Source organism: Thermobia domestica, chromosome 9 (assembly GCF_964235325.1).
Source record: "Thermobia domestica chromosome 9, izTheDome1.hap1.1, whole genome shotgun sequence".
Lineage (NCBI taxonomy): Eukaryota > Metazoa > Arthropoda > Insecta > Zygentoma > Lepismatidae > Thermobia > Thermobia domestica.
Genome location: NC_137462.1, coordinates 23,236,149 through 23,258,814, shown reverse-complemented (window position 1 = coordinate 23,258,814; position 22,666 = coordinate 23,236,149). Strand labels below are relative to the sequence as shown.

General features: G+C 33.8%; 1 protein-coding gene across 2 annotated transcripts in view; it reads right to left on the bottom strand.

The window, feature by feature from the left end:
• LOC145694462 (5-taurinomethyluridine-[tRNA] synthase subunit MTO1, mitochondrial) overlaps window positions 1-22,666 on the bottom strand; it is a 78,942-nt gene that overhangs the window by 5,670 nt on the left and 50,606 nt on the right. For both annotated transcript variants that reach the window (XM_081770744.1, XM_081770745.1), the window contains exons 12-13: window positions 5,911-6,132; window positions 842-902 (exon numbers count right to left, since the gene is read on the bottom strand). In XM_081770744.1, the coding sequence (XP_081626870.1) occupies window positions 842-902; window positions 5,911-6,132 (283 nt within the window). The remainder of the gene's footprint in view (window positions 1-841; window positions 903-5,910; window positions 6,133-22,666) is intronic.

Genomic DNA, 22,666 nt, shown 5'->3' with positions numbered 1-22,666 from the left:
GAAAATTCGGAAATAATTTAATACAACAACTTATATATAAACTAAGCAATACAGAAATCAAACGATACTTTTTATGCCAAATCCTTTGTAGCCTCAGCCTCATGGTAATGATATCCTTATGTCCAGAGGATTTATTTAAATTTCAAGAGCTTCCTCGTGGCTAAGTGGTTAGTGTACGTGCCTTTGGCGTGGCAGGCTCAGGTTCGATTCCCGGCGCAAGCTCATGTAGTTCGGATCCCACGTTACGCTGTTAGTAGTTACTAAGAGTCCACGTCTCACACACCCTCGCTGCTGAAAGGAACGTTAAACGGAAAATCACATTAAATTCAATTTATATTTCAAAAATTGGGCTTTTATTATAATACTTTTGAAAATATAACCTTTTCAAAATGAATGAATCATTTATGCTATAGATACACCACATTGACTTGACACCTAGTCTTCCGTTCCAGGCGCTGCTATCGGCTGAAGGAATTCTACTCCCTTTCGCTAAGGCTCTCTCGCTTAGCAATAGCTAAACCCTTATTGGCTCAACGTGTGCGTGTGAGCTTTAATTCGCATTTTTACCACGGCTCAAGACATTTTGGCAGCACTATAGCCCTGTATTATGTTAATCAATCATACAGCTTCTGGTAACGTGTACAGGACCTTCCCTAACCTATCACCTTAACATTATTTTTAACCTGAATAAGTGGTCCTTTCAAAATTTATTTTCACGTGTTACCAGTCTGTACGGAATACAGTTGAAAAACTTGCCAATAGGGTATTTACTTTTTCAGTCTCACAATCAGTTCGTGCAATATTAATCATTTCATATGTCACTCTAACATTCTCTACTTACAGTTTGCGGTCTAACAGCCATCAGTTTCTCTCTTTCTTCCATAGACAGGTTCAAATGATGTCTGAAAGAAAACAGATCGAAAACATTTAAGAGCACAGAAAACATGTTCGAGTTGAGTTGAGTTGATTTTGAGTTAACTCAACTCGAACATAATGATGCAATAAACCATGCATATACATTTATAAACGTTCAAGTAACTTTACATTTTCTGAGAAATATTTTTCAAATTATCACAGCTTAAAAGGTTAATTTCTCTTTCATTTAAAAAAGGTGTTATCTGTAGACGATTCCAATTACTTCATAGCAAGAGAATTTTGTCCTTTTTGAAGAAAAAATGTCTCACAACTGCGATAAAAACCACGCTTTTTTCTTTTATTTCCGGTCAGTAAGTCAACCAGATATCATTTTTTCTCATTACACTGACTTTGTCAACTCCCAGTTTTACCACTATGTTGATTATACAGGGTGGCGCAAAAGCAGGTATACACCCCTGCATTTATCAAGTATAACATTCTAGTTTATCGGTTTATTTGCTTCGGCTCTTCCGAGTTTAAGATACAAGTAAAAACACATTAAAAACAAATAATAAAGAAACTAAGTCTACCTGATGGATAACAATAAGAAATGCAATGAGCTGATCAGTACGGTACTGATACCTTACTTTGGGCCACCCTGTACATTCTAAGTAATTGTAATAAAATCAAACAATGTTTTAATGTTTTTCTATTGGATTGTCGTAAAGACAAGATATATTTTTCCTGTGTTTCAAAGGTCACTTATTTATATAACGAACAAAAATCAATAAATGATATATTTCCCATTTTGTTCGATAGCCATTTGTCATCAATCAGTGAGCTTCATTCTTCGTTCATACAAAGACCTGTCTTTATCAGCGAAAAACTGAACTAGATGCTGATTTATAGCCTCATCAAAATTGCCCGTTAACTCTGGATTGGTATACGTGTGAGCGCGGCGCTCACTTGCGAGAAAACTCGTTTATTTTTCATATATTACTAACAGCAGCATTGTGAAATTATTTCCAGCTGTCTTTTGTACTTTCTACAGTCAAGGGATGTAGCTATTGTGGTGGCGCAACCTGGCCAGTTGAAGTTCAAGCATTGTTAAAAAACAGTATGTCCTGAATGTGAGCGTGGCGCTCACACGTATACCAACGGCGATAATACTTTTACCTAGTCTCTATTGCTCTATTCATAGGTTTTCTTCAGAAAATTTCCCTAGTTTTACACAAAGTTATCTTATCAAATTTTCCCTAGTTCCTTGAGTGTCAAATCCCTATGACAAAAGTTATGCGATAAGATTAATTTAGCTATAATAAAGGAAAAGCCAACCACATTTGTTTTTTGCTTTTGTTGTTTTTACATTTCCCTCATTTAAAAAAAAAAAAAAAAGAGAGAAATGCACCTAGCCAGAAACAAAAGATGCTAATTATGATATTTTGAAAAACAAACAAGACAGACACAAACACAAACACAAACACACACACACACACACACACTCACTCGCTCTCACTCACTCACTTTCTCTGTGTCTATTTTTACTCTATTGCTTTATTTCTGAAGAACAAAAAAAAATTAAGGATTTACACTGGTTAATCTGTCAGTGCAAGAATTTCCCTAGCTTTTCACGTTTTATCGAAAAAAATACCTTTTTCTTCTTTGTTAAATTTACCTACGAAATTTCCCTGGATTACGGAAATTTCCACAGTTTGTTATTCCTTTTATACTTGTGTAATTTTGCACTTTCGTCTGATACGAGTAATCAAAAGGAAATCCTCACATGACTAGATGGAGTTAGTGAAGTATAATGTATCATTTTCAACAACTTTAAGTACTATGCTTAAACTAAGACTTCTATATGTAATTGCACCTTAGTAAGTAATCATTGTTTCTCTCTGTGTAGCAACTAGAGATGCAAGGGCTCGGAAAAAAACTGGCTTTTTTTGAAAAAAAAAAAAAAAACTAGGTTTTTTCTGCTTCGCTTTTTTGCTGGGAAAATTTTGGACTTTTTTCAAACTTCTGCGTTAAATTGACAAAGCAGACTTTGTTTCGCTTCTCTATAACACAAAAAGTCATTTAATTAGTGGTTGATGACGATTATAATATAAAAACTCGAAAATAAACCATGAATTTCGAAAAGATGTTTTAAACAATTTTACTTCAACATTTTTACATTATGAATTCCAAAGGATTAACCAATGTATATAGTAATAATAAAAAAATAACCTCCTATATACAAAAGGAAGCAGAGTTGGCAAGAACCATGGTTGTTTGTGAAAATGCCAAACACCTGTTTTTTGGGGGCAGTTTAAACCAGGCTTTTTTGGGGTTTAAACCAGGTTTTTTAATTTAGATATTTTGCTTTATGTATTTATATTACATATTCACAGAAATAAGTTTGTTTCGCCTTGGTGTTATTATGCAACAACGGGGTTATGCTGGAAGAGGTCCCATAAGCTTAAAGAAGTTCGGTCAGCAAATTTCTTAAATTGAGAAACTCCCGCCCTAACCATCGGGAAAATCCCGTCATTATTTTAAATGTAAAACAATAACGGGAAAATCCTGTTATTGCTTTCCATGTAAAATTTAAAGGTCAACGTATTATAATCAGTACGCTAAATTGAGGTATTAAATTACAAATTTAGTATGTAGATATCATTGAAAGTCCAATCCAAGCTGATGTTGGAAGCTACGTAGGCAATCGATAAATTTTACCAATTTCAATCAATATATTTAAGCAACCTTGGCTTCTTTATAAAACAACAAGCATGCAGAAATATATAATTTGGTTTAGTTTCGTATGTTCAGGCTTAACATCCTTACGTAATACCGAGGTTATCAAGGAGAAGACTTTCGCTTAAAGTGACATCCGAACCGCTACTTGGTTTACACATGAAAGTAGGGTTGTGGTTCGACCGAGAATTGAACATGGGACACCTTGATTAAAAGGTGAAAAGGAAATAAGACTAATGCAGATGGTTTAACATGTGGAAACGTCACCATGAAGTTCACACGATTCGCATTTTTGTTCTTTTTATTTTATTTTATTTTATTTTATTTTAGGTTTAAACCAGTTATAAAAAAAAAAAAACAGCTGGTGTAAACGAGCCAACCCTAGAAGTAAAAACTTCTTTTAAAAAAATATACAAATAACTAGCAAAATTGTATGTAGTATTTTTACTTCAAAATATTCCATACCCTCTTTTTGAAACAATATAAAATTAAAATAAAACACAAGAGAAATACTTAGATTTATATGATACAATTAAAGGCTGCACATCTGGAACTTTTGGTTCTGTATATTCTTGAAATTCTACAGTTAAGTTTTTTATAACCACCATCAAAGGCACCCATCAGGGGGGCAAGGGGGGCGCTCGTCCCCCTAGAGGAAAATGTACTTCAGAATATCGAAAATCCAATAGAATTTTTACATTAGTTACAGCAAAATTTGAAACTATTTTTGAAACGTCGCTTATACTTGTCCCCCCCTTGGAAACCACAACATGGACGCCCTTGACCACCACCACGGTTTACCCGGTCCTCAATTTTTAACAAGAGGGATTCAACATATTACAGAACTCCCCCTCCCCCCCAAAAAAAAAGGGCTACGGAATATATTTAAGTTAAGCTAAATACAACTGCACAACAAACATGACTGAGTGGTTGGCTTTTGCGCTTCTGTCGGGAAGTCCGGGATTCAACCCAGCATTCGACCATTTTGACAAAGCTTTCCTTCATTCCATCTGTGAATGTAGAAATAGTGCATGTACTGGCCGACTAGGAGTGTAGGAGTTGGCCGACTTCCTTTCTTATTGTTTTTAAATCGTTATCATTACTAATTACCAGCAGTGACGGTTTTGTGAAGGTTAGGGGGTCGGTCTTCCGGACTGAAGCCTGTTCCCCAAAGTTGCGGAATGTCTAAAACGAACGATATATCTATTAGTTATGCCTTTACTCATAAACTTTAAGCTCCCGTCAAATAAAAATCACGAATGTTTATAAAAACTAAACATTAGTAGCAAGAAAACCCCTCCCAAAATACTTTTCTAAATTCGCCACTGATTCTCAGTATAAAATGATTTTCAAGGTTGTATCCGGAAGATTATTGCTAAACATATAAACGAAACGAAATATTAGTTATGCCTGTACTCATAAGCTTCAAGCACCTCCCAAATAAAATTAGGACTTTTTAGAAAACGAAACAATCAGAGAAACCCCTCCCAAAGTACTTTTCTAAATCCGCTACTGATTATTTGTATAAATTGGTATTCAAGGTTGTATCCGGAAAATTATTGCTAAATCACTGCACAACTACAGTATAACAGAAATGTGGAAGTACGGTTTGACGAACATATTGAAAAACGTATGCTTTGACGGATATATAGAAAAACTAAGTTTAACTTTTGTGCTAGAAGCTAGAGTACGCTAGAAGCTCTTAGAAATGAAACACGGATGACAAACTAAAATGATCTATAGAAGAAAAAAATGTATATAACTCAAAAGTTAAAATAAAGTTAAATAGCCTGTAAAATTGCCCTCAAATACTACATTCTTCATGTTAGCTTTAATTCGTAAAACATGTACTCCATTCATCTTGATGGTGAATTACAGAGCTAAATATGGCATTTAGGTCATGGAATTCTTATCTAACTATAGAATATACTATAAGAAAGCTATTTAGATAGAAAAATCATGAAAATGAAAAAAGCCAAAATTTGCAAAATTCTCGTTTTTTTTTCCAAAAAAGCCGGCTTTTTATTGAAAAAAAAAACATCGATTCAAAAAAAGCCGACTTTTTTGCATCTCTAGTAGCAACAAAGAGTTTTTTAGCATTATAACTTATATAAGTATATATTCAATGTGTTTAACAACAAATAGTTACAATTTGTCTCGAATAATGAGACACATCGGATGATTGTGTTTTAGGTAATCTGTCCTACCTATTTATATTGCTTCTATCATGTGTTAAGGAAAAATTAAAAATTCGCCAATACTAAGTACCATCTTTCACATGACACAGCAAAAGCTTGGAGCTATGAAATGAGAACTTACTGTGTGTAATCCATGTCTTCTGGTATGACCAAAGCTTCCTCTTTTCTTATCTCCTTCACCTCTTCCATCTGTTCAGAGATTGCTTCCTCATACAACGATTCAATCTGCAGTCGTTCACACACTTTCTTGAACTGCGCCAGAGCAGCAAACTTATCTGGCATTACGCTGCTTAGAGTTTCCACAGTTACAGTGTTATTGGCAAGTCCAAGCATTTCATAAGCACTACAGTAAAGAATACAAATATTATGATTATCTACAGCAGGCTACAATTTCATTCATCAGCGAGAACTGAAAATATGATGAACTACACCGCGGACAATGCAGTTTGGAGGATAATCTAGATCAGATTTTCCCATTCGATGCTATGTTGTAGAGTGTGATTCCTGGTCGGAGTTTATGTGGTTCGGATCCCACATTAAGCTGTAGGCCCACGTCTCATCAGCCTCGATGCTAAAGCATACGCCAAATTCCCTCTAATCCTTTCAATCAATTTTCATATTACATTATAGATGGCGGAAAGTAAGCCTACGGTCACAGTGCATCCCATATTTCACTCTGGCGATTACGGCCGACTGCTTGGTCACACTGCAACCGATCCGTCGTCAGTCTGGCTTCTTGTGGGATACAATATGGACGAGGAATTGATGCTATTAGAAAATCCTGTGTTAAAAATATTACTTTTAGAGGAAGATACGAGCGAATATGTAAATACTATTTTTCAAGAAAGAGAGAAATATGGCGAGTTTCACACGCTATTTCCAAAGTTGGTGGAGCAGCCATAGAAGTTTTTTGAGTACTTCAGAATGGAACAGGATTCATTTTGGCACATCTTACAGAAGATCCGAGGATGCATTGAGAAGCAAAATAATTTTTGAAAATGTATATCAGCAAAAGAACGGCTTGCTGTAACATGTAAATGAGAGTCTCAATACCTGCAATGAGTTGTAAACCACCCGCTAGTCTGGTGTAGTCTGACGACAAAAACAAAATAATTTGTTTCTGATCGGTGGTCGGTAGAAGTCAGACGTAGTCGCCAGACCATGCCGGCGCCAGTCTGACCACGTACACTTCTCTCCTTCTCTCAATGCATTTGTTTATTTCACCGATGTCGTCAGAGTATGTCAGACTAAAAAATCGGCGAAAGTCGGATCCACTGTGACCATACGCTAACAGAAACGATATTTGCAAATTTTACAGAACGTTTCAGATACTAAAACAGATTTATGCTAAAAAAATATTTCTACAAAGCAATTTCTTACGACCCACTCTCAATTAAGAAACCATAATACTATGGAAATACATGCACATAATTCGACTGACACTCATAGCTCAATGTGTGGGTTGTGTGATTCTGGAAATACGAGGAGAAATCAAAAATTTCTCGGGATGTTCTTGTAGTTTTGGCATTTGTGATGCAATTACAATGAAACTTGTACATATAGTCCTTAAGTTGTCTAATTACGAATTTGATTATATACAGCATACAAGTCATAACATGTCATAACAGGTTGTGTACGAGTAATGTAGCTGAACGGAGGAATATGTGGCGACCAGATGTCACAATGTCGCAGTTAGAGCAACCGCACAAACATCAACTTCATGTGCAAATTGGGGAAAATGTAATTCAGAGATTTTGATAGCCTTAAAAACAATACAGTATCACAGGGCTCATAGTGGTCTGGTCTCTTGTAAATAGTTGAAAAGTGACCAAAAGCACACGAAAAAGTGACCAAATTCTCATCATGCCCCTTTTTTCCTTTGTCAATTTCTCCATCACCTCTCTGTTGTTTTGTTTCATCTTTTCTTCTTTACTTCTTCTTTTTGAGCTTCCTCCTTTCTTAGGTTTTCTAAGTATGCTTTGTAGTTACGATAAGCAGACTTAGCAGAAGTAAAAAGTTTCTGAGTAAGTGGAACCAGTTCTGGCCTATTTCCGAATTTCTTCAACTCAGACATTATATTTAACTTAGCATTGAGAGTTCTCAAAGCCATGAAATATTCAAATTCGTCACCTACTCTTAAGAAGAACATACAAGAAGCATAACTCAAGACGAACATGAACCACACAAACACACACACACACACACACAACGTTGAGCAGAGCGTTAACTATTACGAGAGAAAACTAAAAGACTATTATGATAGAAGAAAGAATAGACACAGAAGGGATCTCAACACCACCTTGAGATCTTAAGCATTCACCAACCATCCACTGTGCTTTAGAAAGAATAAAAGCTGAAGTAAGAATAAAGCTGGCTGTGTCACATGTGGCAGCAAGTACTGAAGCTTTCAGAAGAGTAATGAGTAACAAGTTTCTGCCTTTTTCCATTTATTTTTATATTTTTCTTAGAAAACTGCCAATGCAAAACATAAATCACACGAAAAAGACACATTACTTCCCAAAAAAGTAACTTTTAGTGACAAATTTGAAAAAAAAGTAACTTTTAGTGACCAACTTAAAAAAAAAGTGACTTTTAGTTAAAAAAAAAAGTGACTCGCTATGAGCCCTGGTATCATTGGATGTTTGGTTCTTCCCAAAGCGAAAAATGGGCCTTAAATTTACCCGTTTTCACACCACAGAAGAGATCAAAACCAACACTACGGCTGAACTTCGGAAGATACCAAAAGAGAACTATCGTCGGTGTTTAAAGCAATCGCAGGAGCGGAGAAGCAAATGTGTATGTTCCGAAGGTGCCTACTTTGAAGAAGATTAAGTGAATGTATACTTGTATTATGGTAATAAAGAGCTATAACAAAATTCTGGGAAGTTTTTGATTGCCCCTCGTATAATTATTTTATTCTTGACAGTAATTGTGATACGCAAACACGAAGATTTTCTTGGAGGGACATACATTCATGTGGATATTTGGTTTTAATGTACGCCAATCATAAAAATGCTTGTTAACAAAAATGAGATACAAAGAAATTGGAGTGATATCTCAAAGACTGCAGTAGTGTATACATTGATAAACATGATACATTTTAAAGCCTGTTTACCCTTACTTTCTAATGCCTGTCCTAATTTCATTTCTATCAGCTACTCCTTCTTACGAATGAGCACGTGGAACTTATAGGTGTTAAAAAAAATATATTTAACGTATTTTTGTGGAACTCCAACTGAGAATCATTTATTTAAAAAAAATACACTTAAGCACTAAACACAAGTTGAGCTTGTCAAACCATAATTGAAGGGTAAGGGGAAAAAAGAAGGAATGTCACAAAATTGCATTTTCGAGAAAGCGGCGTTTTAATATTGGAAACTGCGTACAAACTGAATAGGTTAGTAAAATTATTGCCCTTTTTACATAGACATTTTTACATCTATGCATGTATGGCATATACAGTCAAATAGTACCAAGAGTCACCAACAGATAGGACAAAGCACCCGATAAAGCACACACATGGACATTCCTTGTTTTTTCCCCTTACCCTTAACCATTCACCTTGGAACGAAAAAAATAAAACTTACGTCACTAGGCAGATATATTGATATATTCAATGATTTATCTAAAAATCATTTAAACATTTCTCTAGATAATCATCATAAGTACCAGTAATTATGATTTATATTGCTTCTTTTTCTTTATTTGTTTTAACTACACATGAATTGGCACAACGCAAAATAATTTAAAGAAATACTTAGGTACACAGAAATTTCCTAATCTCTGCATTACAGTGGTTTATGAATTAGATATCTACTTTATTATTAAACTGGGTTAAGAATCTACATCTACGCTGTCATGAAATTCTAAGATTTATCATGAGTTCCGCAATGGGTCTACTGAGGCCTCTCCTACGTGGTAACACGACTCTAGCGCGTTGTGACGTGACACGGTGAGTAAATAATAAAATGTTAAATATTCTTGGGAATGAGACTGGTCATATGAGCGTGGTATACAGTGCTTTTAAAGTGGTACATATCGTTATGGCAGTTGAGAGAGTGAGAGGACATATACTCTGTGAAACAATATAGATTGAATGGACAAGTCTGAAAAGAAGATATTTCATATGTTATGTACTAAGATGTAAGATTGTGCTATAAAATCAGGATATTCAGTTTGTAGTTCACCACTGGCTTAACTGATATTGATTATTGTTTGATAATAGATTAATCACAAATAGACCAAACAACATATTCTGTTTCTGAATGTAAAAGGTTACTGGACGAAAGCGAGTAATAGGCACTCTATGTGTTTTAGATAGTAACAAAAATCTAAAGAAAGAAAGAGAAAGAAATAAAATCTTATGTTAAAGGTTGTGTAAGGGGTACGTGGACTGGAGATTGAGAAACTTCTCACGTGTACACGTCAAACAGCAGTTAGTTACCCCTGCTTTTTGCTTCTCTATTCAGGAATGTGCTAACCTAACAGGTCTAGCTAATACGTCAGTGTGATCAGGAAGGTAACGTATGATGCATGTGTCTACAGCCATTAAGTTCTTTTTTTTTCTTTCTTTCTTTCTTGAAAATTTACGAAATGCAACATGAAATGAAAAGAAAATATTTAAAAGTTAATTGGTGCAAACATTAGTTAAAAACAATCTTTCAGGATTATAACATTTTTTTTTCTTTTCACTTATAATGAAAATGTGCTGTTAAGTAGTTAATTAACAACTTAATAATACATCTTAGTGTTTGAACTGTGTTAAATGGAAGCAGGGGCGAACTTTTTGTATTAACAAAAGAAGATAAGAACAAAATTTTTGGACAGTTAAAGCTTTGCAATTCGTATTTGACTTATCTTATGATATTTTAAAATCTATTTCTGCCAATTTAATACGAGTTCAACCATATGAATATTGTGACTAAAGTTATCGACCATTCTTTTAGACCAAAGTACAGATGATTATCAAATTAACAGAAACGCCTAGTTGGAAGGTCTGGGTTGGACACAGTCAGATGGCGACACTAAAGCGAGGCTGTTGGTAGTGGTGTGTTAGGGCTGTGACGTGTAGTCACATTAAAAAGTGGAAATTAAAAAAAAAGTTTGTGAATCTTATTGCAAGTGGTAATGTTTTGCTTATTCAATAAGAGATGGCAGCAGTAGTAGTCTTACTGCTTGGTGTGCTTGACCACGCCTTCTCTTCCCCGCGGCTTTCGAGTGCCGTACCTGTTGTTTGTTCATAAGGGAAAGTAACATCGGATAAGAGCAGATGGGTCTTCTGTTACGTGTTTTTCGTTACACGAAGTGTGATTTTGGCTTCCGTCATGGTGTGTGTGTGAGTGTTAAGTTAAAACGGAAAGAAGAAAAATGGAGTGCATAAATTTGTAACACGTAACTAAAAATCAAAATTAGCTTGAAACTGAATCCGTTGAAATTACTTCTTTTTAACAAAAAATTCTTTAAATGGCTTTCTTCATTTAGGTTAAACAAAGGGATTAAATTGACAAGACCGATTTAAAAAGATGATTTTTGACCTAGAATGAAACTTGTTTAGTGAATTTAATTCAATTTAAATATTCGAGATTTAAAAATCAGGTGCTTAAATTTGTCGTTATAAACTATTAGGTAAAATTGATAAGGATAATAGAAAGATAAAGACGTAGGTAATGTTATTCGACTCACGTTGAAGAACGAGTATTTTCTTGTTAAACTTAGTTGTTTTCATTCTCTTTTTGCAATTTTGTGCGTAAAAATTTTTCAAAGCTGTTTAAGATTTTTAAAAAAGTGAATTATTATTCCTTAAAACTAATACGTCTTTTGATTAAAACCAGATTAAATATAGAACTAAAAACTTCAAAAAACGGTAAAAATAGTAAAGAAGGGAGTAATTGATTGTAGTTAAAAACGGTTAGAAAATACAAGAAGTAATTTCTTCAAATACAGGGGGAAATTAAAATTAGGTTTTGTTGTTTGGGTTAGAAATTATAAACTGGTTGTGAAACATAAAATTTACTTAAAATCCATATGCAAATTAAATCCGGTTCATTTGACTTAATTAAAATGAGTCGTGCACAATAGTTCCTTAAAATTAATTAATTGCTTTGAAACTTCTGATTTAAAAGATATACATAAATAATTGTGTGAAAGAGTTGTATGTGAGTTGAGTCAAATTTGGTAATCCATTTCTTCTATAACACGGAAGTAAGTACGTAACTGCTGAGTTTTGGTAAGTATTGATTTTTATAAAATTTTAGTAGATATTAGTTTGGATGTACACTGCACTGAATGTTGAATGAGAGAGATTATAAATTAAACGATAAAGTATCTTAAAAATTAAAAACTGAGTGAATGAATTCCGAACTAAAGATTGTTAAAGTTGATATTTTTGGAATTTCAAGCACGATAACAGTGGAACTTTACCATTTGCAATTTGATATATTACTACATTAAGTTTTTTGTTTCTGAAAGATAATTCACCTTACAAGAAGTTTTCTCTCCTCCTGCAAATAATAACTTTGATAAATTATAATAAATTGTTTGAAATTTAAAGGCTCTTTTGATTATTGCAAGAAATTACTCTTTTTATTAGATAAGGTTAAATTGTGCAGTGCACATAAGTGAATGTGATGTGTGGAAGCTATTGGATATTTTCTTGTGTTTTTCTTTTCCAGGATGAATTGCACTTTTTGCGTTTAGGTCTTGCAATATGCTTTGCATATAAGACAGTTGGCAATAAAACCTTTATGCTCTTTAGTTGCGAGGAAAAATAAGTTCAGTTATTTTACAAAACGCGTTTGCGCATTATATTTAACAGAACCGGTGAATTCCTCATGTATGCGACAATAATAGGTGTTACTTTCCCTTATCAACCGCCAACAGAATTTGAATGAATAATATACAGAGTGTCATAGCAGTAGATATCTATTTTGCAAGTTTGAGTAATTTAAAGTAAATGTTAGTTCTGATTAGAACTACGGTTTTCAAGTGTATAGTGCTCAGGTTAAATACATTTATAAGAAATTGATCAGCAAATTAAGAATTATTGAATAGGTCGGAGTACTGTTTGGATATTTAGTAGTTGGAATACTTATTAAATTGATTGTATCGTTTGGTAATTGCGATTGGCATTAAGTTTTAAGGTTCTATTAAATTTGCGGCTTTGAATGTTGTTTAGATTAACCATCTATGCAGTATATGCTATTGCCTTGTTCAGAGAATATAGAAAAAAAAATTAAATGACTGTTGGAATAGAACTTCGTTTATATCCCATTGAAGTACGAGAAATTTGGTCTGTATCTTTATTCCTGCCCTTAGATTTAGTAACTGGGTTTCCGTAAAAAAAAAAAAAAAAAAAAAAAAAAAATCGAGTAAGGCTGGTTAAATGGTCTCTCAGGCGTGACGTCTACATGTTGGAGTCTGGTGTGGAGCAGCAGCAATATTATATTTTGTGTTAATAATAAAATAATAAAATTGATTATAAATTGTTTGATAATCTTGATTGTTAGACATTATTTATAGTTAATTTTGATATTTATGAACTGTGTGTTTGTATGTGTGAGAGAGTAGTTAGAAGTAGAGAGTAGTTAGAAGTTAGTACTATTGTATTCTGGTTGCATATTTATAAATTTTTGCATTGTAATCCCTTCCCTGATTTCCTTTAAAAAAAAAACATTTTTTTTTAAATGGCTGAGTATTCGTCTTTTTCGCGCAGCAATATGAGTTTAGAACCTGAAACCTTCTACACTGTTGATAGGACGGGGGAAGTCGAACCTTTAATTACTTCAGATAGTGCGTCTAGTTCTTCTGGAATGCCTTTTAGCTCAGCTAGATTAAATGAGACGGCTTATTTATATAATACTATTCCTAGTTATGATTCTGATTCTGATTCGAATGAGTTACAGCAAAGTTACTTAACTGTTAGAAATAATTCAGAAGTAGGTAATGCTGTTTCGAGGTGTAGTGGCGGTCTCGGGGTGTCAAGTCATGTGCCTTACTCTGATCCTAATAGAGTTAGTTTAATGAGTGCTTATAGGCATAAAGGATCAAGTCAACTCAATACAAATAGGAATTTAACTAGTAATCATGAATTACGGAGGGTGAAATCCGAAACTTTAATGTCTCCAATGAAAGGTAATCCTTTTGTGAAGTATGATCAAGGAAATGCCTGTAACTTAAAAATTCCTTTTAGATCGTCCGGTATAGGTACTAACTTGTCCCTTTCTAGTGCTCTTAAGGATCATGAAACAGTAGTTAAAGAAGTTGAATTTAAAATCCCAACTATAGGAAGGTTTCAAAATGGTGGACAAAGTTTAGCAACTAATAGTAGCCATGTTCAAACAACATTAAATCAAAATTTGTCGAAAGTAAGATGTGATTCTAAATATGGCCAGGCCGAAACTAAAATTAATCAGCCCTTTAAGTCAAACGCAGGTTATGCTTCAAATATTCAGAACCCTGTTCAGAATTTCGAGGTAACTGGTGGATTTGGTGTACCGAATAAATTAATAGATAAATTTATTTTTGACAAAATTACCCAGAATTTAAACGAAAGGATTGGTCATTTAAAAAACATTGATGGTTCAGATAGTGTCCTTGTGTTTGAGCTTTTGGTAACTTTAAACGAGTTAATAGAAAATTATGAATTTCCCTTGAGATTAATATTATTTGCAATTACAACTAAAACTAGAGGTCTTCTGTTGGAAGAAATTAGGTCATGTATTCGGCTTCAGTTGGGATGGAATGATGTTAGAAATAAAATCTTTTACAGATTTGTGTCTATGAATGCTAGGTCAAAGCTTATTTCGGAAAGAGTATACAGGTGTATGAGATTAAATGAAGATGTTATGGTATTTATTAATAGTATTTCTCATTCAGCTAAAGTTTTGGGAGTTGGTTCAACTGAGTTTGATATCGTTTCTATAATCCTACATGGTATACATCCTAGTTACCGATTTAAATGTTTTGGTAATAATTGGCCTAGAACATTACATGAATTAGAACAACGAGTTGAAACATATAATCTGTATAAACGTTCTAAATTAGAATTTTTGAAATTTAATTCTAAATCAAGAAATGAGAAACAGATTTTTTCTGGAAATAAAGGTAGTAATATGTTGACTATGTCAACTCAAGGTGGTACCGGGTTCGAGTTTCGACCTGATGTTAGGAAGTCAAGCTCAAATCAGGGAAATTATTTTAGAAACTCTTCGATGAATGGAAATTATGGTGGAAACAAAGGGAATAAGTTTAATGAAGGTAGAAATTTTCAAAAAATTGGTAACTTTTGTCCTTCGAAACAACAGTTTAGGAATGATGGTAAAAAATTAAATTTCGATAATGGAAATTCAAACCAAGGTTATAATTATAATAGTTATAAAACCTCTGACTCAGATTTCAATAAACGGTCAAATAGAAGAGTGGTGCCGGCCAATATTCAAGGAAAATCCGCATCATTTGTTTTTGGCAAAGTAAATGGTCTTCGTGTAGCCCTTTGTGTAGATTCAGGATCATCATTAAATTTGTCCAGTAAAGAGTTTTTGGACAAGAATCTTAGTAATAGGGGAGTTGTAAGTCAGCAATGTGAACCAGTTAAAGTGGACTTGGCAAATGGGAAACAACTTATTAGTAACCTTGTGATTACTCTTCAAGTCGAAATAGCAGGGATGAGAAATACTGTGTCATTCATTGTGGTGGAAAGTTTACCATGTGACATTCTATTAGGGGTGCCGTATTTAACTGTGGTTAATGCCATAATTGATTTCTGCGATGAAAAATTAATTTACAAAGATACTGGGAGATCCGCTAGTTTGTGTTGGATAGATGATCCAGAGGTTCGAGAGACTGTAACATCGAAAGATAAGGTGGTGCATCCGTCAAACTTGGTGTGCGTATATCTGCGTGGAAGATCTTGTCCTTCTGGTTTAAATACTCAAATTAAGAGTATTTTACCGGAGAAGCTTTGTGGGACTACCTCTCCTGTATTTGAAAATTTGAATAGACCTGAGAATTCATTTAAATTGGGAGTTGGTGATAGTAGTGAGGAGGTGCATTATCATGGTGCAACATCATCTGGATCAAAGGTTTTGGTAGATGGAATTGAAAATAAGCGTAGTGTCTCTTCGCAAACTGTGAATGATTCATCGATGGCATATGTTACTTCGAGTGGTGGACATAATCATCAGAGTGAGTGGACAGATAGTTTTCAGGAAGAGTTTGAACTTCGTTTTAATAGACTTACTGGGCAGTTACGTGGAGAATTACCAACATCGTCGGAAACTCCTATTGAATTAAAGCAAGAGTCTGTAAAGAAAGAAGACGAGTATTCGGATGAGACCGATTGGATTGAAACTGATGTTAGAGATTTCATAAATGAAATAAAATCTGAATATGCTGATATTATTAGTAAAAGAATTGGGTGTCTTAAAGGTTATAAATGTAAATTATATTTGAGGGAAAACAAATTTATAAAAGAGAATCCTTTTCCAGTACCTCGTGATAAGCGTGAAAATTTTGTTAAGGTTATTAAAGAGTTGGTTGAACAGGGTGTTCTAAAAGAAGTAGACCATTCAAATTATGGTAGTACTTGCTTTATTGTTAAGAATAGAGATGGGTCTTTTCGTTTAGTTGCTAACTACATAAAACTTAATAATATCTTGGCAGATTACTTATATCCTATTCCTAACATGGAGGAATGTTTAGGAAATGTTACAGGGTGCAAATTCTTTAGTAAAATAGATTTATCTAAGGCATATTTTCAAATTGAGGTAGATGAGGACAGTACAGACCTCACTACAATAGTTACTCCTTTTGGATCTTTTCAATATTGTAAATTACCGGCTGGAATAAAAATTGGTTCGAGTGTTTTGGCCAAATGTATGAGAGATGTTTTGGGGGATTTACAGGACAAGGGCGTTTACTCTTACTTTGATGACGTCTTGCTTGCCCACGAAACAAAAGAAGAACATATGAAAATGATAAGGTTAGTTCTTGAGCGTTTGCGAAAAGTTGGTCTTACTATCTCTCCACCTAAATCTTTTTTCTTTAAAAAGAAATTAATGTATTTAGGGTTCATTGTTGATGGAAATGAAATTCAAATGGATCAGAGTAGGATTGATGCAATAAAAAAATTACCACCTCCTAAAACTAGAAAAGGAGTTCAAAAAATATGTGGGTTAATACAATTTTATGCTCGACTTATATCTGGTTTTCAAGATATTATTGCTCCTATTTCAGAACTTAGATCTGTAAAGAAACCTTTTGTTTGGGGTAAGTTACAGCAAGATGCTTTTGACGAATTAAAAAGATTGTTTACAGAAAATGTTGTCCTAAAAAGTCCAGATTTAAATAAAAGGTTTGTTATTCATATAGATTCTTCAACTCGTGGAATTGGAGGGGTAATTTCACAATATACTGAAAATAATGAATTAAAACCTGTTGGGTTTTTTTCTAAAAGGCTTTCGGAAGCTGACCGACATAGGTCGATTTATGAACTAGAATTTATAAGTTTAGTTAAAACTATTCTACGTTTCAAACATTATCTTTTTCGAGAATTCGATATTTATACGGATAATAGGGCGTTATCTTGGATAACTAATAATCCTAAGAGACTCCTAAAATATGGCTCAATGGTTGAACAATTGTCTCAATTTTCCTTTAAGATTCATCACATTGGAACCAAGGAGAACCTTGTAGCTGACGTTCTTTCAAGGGTGTATGACCCTTATAATTTTGAAATGCAAAAGGAGATAGTTGGACTGCATCTTCTGAGTAAATATATCTCTTGTATAAATATTTGGAATTTGCCATACCTTAAGGAACCACTTCAAAACTATCAACGTAAGGATCCGCAATTACAGCATATAATAGCAAGTTTTGAAGAAGGTAATCCTGTTGAAGGTTATGATTTCCATAATGGTTTTTTGTTAAAAAGAACTCGAGCTGCAAGAGTACCTATGAAGATTGTTGTTCCTTCTGTCTTAAAGTCATATATTTTAGAATATTTTCACCAAGAAAAATTAACGGGGGGACATTCTGGGATGCAGAGAACGTTAAGGAAAATCCTGAAAAGGTTTACTTGGGACCAGGTAGTAGATGATGTAAAAAACTATGTTAAATCTTGTGAGACTTGTCAAAAATCTAAACCTTCTAATGTAGCAAAAATGGGACGCTTGGGTTCAGTAGTTGAAACAAGGGTAAATGCTAATTGGATGATAGATCTTATAGGGCCCCTACCTAAGTCTAATGGGTTTTCATTTATATTAATTGTAGTTGATAATTGTTCGCGTTTTGTTATGCTTGAAAAGTTAAGAAAATTAAATTCAAAATTAATTTGTGATCGCCTTTATTCGTTGTTCATTAAATATGGATTTATTGAAACTATTTCAACTGATAACGCTTCTGTCTTTACATCGGAAATATTTGAAAGATTCTGCTTCAGTTTGGGGATGAAACATATTAAATTGAGCCCGTATCACCCGGAGGCGAATATTGCTGAACGTTATGTGAAAACTTTGAAAGTGAGTATGAAATCATATTTCGCTGAATGTCAAGACAGATGGAGTTATTTTTTGGAAGAATTACAGTTCAGTATGAATTTGTGTGAACATGAAGGTATGAAGGCTGTTCCTTCAGAAATATTTTTAGGTCGTCCTCTGCTTAGTCCATTAGAAGCTAGATGGAAAATATCAGATTCAAACATTGATGGGGGAAATCAGAAAGAGGTTTGGATGAAAGCTATGGAGAACATGAGAAAAAGTTGGGAGAAACGTAGAATATTATTTGAGAAAAATAGAAAGGAAATAAATCTTGAAATTGGAGATCAAGTTTTGATTAAAAATCATGCAAAATCTTCCTTAAAGGATAAATTTGCCAAGAGTCTTTCTTATGTATGGGTGGGTCCATTTAAGATAATTCGTTTTCTTACAACTAACACTTTGTTAGTTGAAGATGTTTCTGATGTAAACACAAAAAGAAGGGTCCATGTATCTGACGTGAAAAAATTCTTTCCTAGAAGAAATCAGAATTGATTGAGTTGTGCTCAGATTTCTAAAATTCCTATTAAATTTGAATTTGTGATAGGTTAGCAACCAGTTTTGTATTTATTGACTGATACAAATTATGTAAAGGGTAAGGAATAAAGAATAAAAGGTTAAGATGATTCCTTCAGTGTTGCTAGTAGTAAAATGTTTATAATTCTCATATCCGACCTATCCAATAAAGTTAAGTTTATGTAAATAATAATGTATATATGTTTGTAAATATTTTTATTACATTGTTTCTTAATATTTTCAGAGGCTGGTCCTTGATGAGGTGTGAGTGTCCAAGTCATGTATTCATTTCCTGTTTGTTTTTCATGTGCCTGTCAATTTGGAGCTGATGCAGAATTGCATTCGCCTCATTGTATTGGTTATCCTGTGGAATGTTTTGTTAAACTTGGTACCAAGGATAAAGATTCAAGGATTTGAGAATGAAGTCGACTTCAAAAATTATCAAAATTAGTTTGAAAATTGAATCTTTAAAAATTAAACTAGAGAAAAAAATAAGACAGAGACTTTCAGATATTAAAAGTTATCTATAGATATATATATACATATATTTGAAATGTTTATCTTGAAGTTGTTATTGTTATAAAAAATTTTCTTGTTACATATATAAAAATTTTTATTGGGGAGGAGAGAGGTTGTGACGTGTAGTCACATTAAAAAGTGGAAATTAAAAAAAAAAGTTTGTGAATCTTATTGCAAGTGGTAATGTTTTGCTTATTCAATAAGAGATGGCAGCAGTAGTAGTCTTACTGCTTGGTGTGCTTGACCACGCCTTCTCTTCCCCGCGGCTTTCGAGTGCCGTACCTGTTGTTTGTTCATAAGGGAAAGTAACATCGGATAAGAGCAGATGGGTCTTCTGTTACGTGTTTTTCGTTACACGAAGTGTGATTTTGGCTTCCGTCATGGTGTGTGTGTGAGTGTTAAGTTAAAACGGAAAGAAGAAAAATGGAGTGCATAAATTTGTAACACGTAACTAAAAATCAAAATTAGCTTGAAACTGAATCCGTTGAAATTACTTCTTTTTAACAAAAAATTCTTTAAATGGCTTTCTTCATTTACGTTAAGGGATTAAATTGACAAGACCGATTTAAAAGGATGATTTTTGTCCTAGAATGAAACTTGTTTAGTGAATTTAATTCAATTTAAATATTCGAGATTTAAAAATCAGGTGCTTAAATTTGTCGTTATAAACTATTAGGTAAAATTGATAAGGATAATAGAAAGATAAAGACGTAGGTAATGTTATTCGACTCACGTTGAAGAACGAGTATTTTCTTGTTAAACTTAGTTGTTTTCATTCTCTTTTTGCAATTTTGTGCGTAAAAATTTTTCAAAGCTGTTTAAGATTTTTAAGAAAGTGAATTATTATTCCTTAAAACTAATACGTCTTTTGATTAAAACCAGATTAAATATAGAACTAAAAACTTCAAAAAACGGTAAAAATAGTAAAGAAGGGAGTAATTGATTGTAGTTAAAAACGGTTAGAAAATACAAGAAGTAATTTCTTCAAATACAGGGGGAAATTAAAATTAGGTTTTGTTGTTTGGGTTAGAAATTATAAACTGGTTGTGAAACATAAAATTTACTTAAAATCCATATGCAAATTAAATCCGGTTCATTTGACTTAATTAAAATGAGTCGTGCACAATAGTTCCTTAAAATTAATTAATTGCTTTGAAACTTCTGATTTAAAAGATATACATAAATAATTGTGTGAAAGAGTTGTATGTGAGTTGAGTCAAATTTGGTAATCCATTTCTTCTATAACACGGAAGTAAGTACGTAACTGCTGAGTTTTGGTAAGTATTGATTTTTATAAAATTTTAGTAGATATTAGTTTGGATGTACACTGCACTGAGTGTTGAATGAGAGAGATTATAAATTAAACGATAAAGTATCTTAAAAATTAAAAACTGAGTGAATGAATTCCGAACTAAAGATTGTTAAAGTTGATATTTTTGGAATTTCAAGCACGATAACAGTGGAACTTTACCATTTGCAATTTGATATATTACTACATTAAGTTTTTTGTTTCTGAAAGATAATTCACCTTACAAGAAGTTTTCTCTCCTCCTGCAAATAATAACTTTGATAAATTATAATAAATTGTTTGAAATTTAAAGGCTCTTTTGATTATTGCAAGAAATTACTCTTTTTATTAGATAAGGTTAAATTGTGCAGTGCACATAAGTGAATGTGATGTGTGGAAGCTATTGGATATTTTCTTGTGTTTTTCTTTTCCAGGATGAATTGCACTTTTTGCGTTTAGGTCTTGCAATATGCTTTGCATATAAGACAGTTGGCAATAAAACCTTTATGCTCTTTAGTTGCGAGGAAAAATAAGTTCAGTTATTTTACAAAACGCGTTTGCGCATTATATTTAACAGAACCGGTGAATTCCTCATGTATGCGACAGGGCAAATTCCGTATATGAGAAGCAGGAGAACAGCATTTGCAGTGAACTGAGCAGGCGGTGATAGTGTAAAATGGGTGACCTCTTTTGATTTCCAAACAGGGCAAATTGTTGGCGTTCGGTCATATAGTGTGAGCGTTAGAAAAGTGGCAAGTCTGTTCAGTATGTCGCGAGAAAGACAGTGTCTAAGGTGATAACGGCCTAGAAGACTCATGGCAAAACCACATCAGTGAAGAGGGACGGTCCTCGGAAGAAACCCTCCATGAGAGGTCCTGCCGAGTATCAAACAAGACGTCACTCAGGATCGTCGTATGACTCCGGTGCAAGTAACGGAGAAAGTCAAGCAGCACCTCTCACAGCCTGTGTTGACACAGTCCGCCGCGAATAACATGAAATGAACATACGGGGTTGGGTTGTACAGACGAAACCGCTGATAAGGAACCATAACGCTTTTAACACGATATTAATAGTCCCACAATCATGGAATATAGACTATTAATGACTGGAAAAGTATGATGGTCGGATGAATCATTGTTTACCTCATTTCAAACCACGGGCCGGGCTTATGTGTGGCATACACCCAAAGAACCATATGAACCGCAATGTCTCAATCAAACCGTGAAAGTGTCAGCAGCTCTGTGATGCTAAGGGGAGCAATATTTAATTTTTAGTGAGTCCTGTACAAACTTTTACTGGTTGCTCCACTGCCCGTAATTATGTCGCCATTTTAGGGGACCATGTGTTACTTCCTATGGTCTAGATGTTTCCGAGAATTCCAAAATGATAACGCGCCTACTCACATAACTGGAGCTCTTGCGGCGTGGTTCGAACAACATCCGGATTAAGTGGAACATCTGCCCTGGCTCGCCCAATCCCCGGACCTGAACACGATTGCATATCTGTAGTCCACTTCGGAGACATAAAATACGGCGCAATTTACACCTTCATTTCCTCTCACGGAACTAAGTAGGGCACGGCACACGGAATGGGGTAATATTGCACTTGAAGCTATTCATAACTTCTATGAATCCACTCCCAGTGCGAAAGGTGATCCAACGCCATATTAATCTTGTAAGTAGGATTTTTATTACGTGTTTTTATTATTTTAATCTGGTAAGTAGGACTTTTATTAGGTTTTCTATTATTTTGAAAAATTTGATAAGTAGAGCTTTCATTAGGTGTTTCTATTATATTGATTAATCTGGTAAGTAGGACTTTTCATTAGATGTTTCTATTATTTTGATTAATCTAATAAGTCGAACTTTTATTAGGGGTTGTGTTTCTATTATTTATTAGGACTTGTGTTTCTATTACTTTGATTAATCTGGTAAGTAGAACTTTCATTAGTTGTTTCAATCAATTATTTCGATTAATCTGGTAAGTAGGACTTTTATTAAGTCTTCCTATTATTTTGATTAATC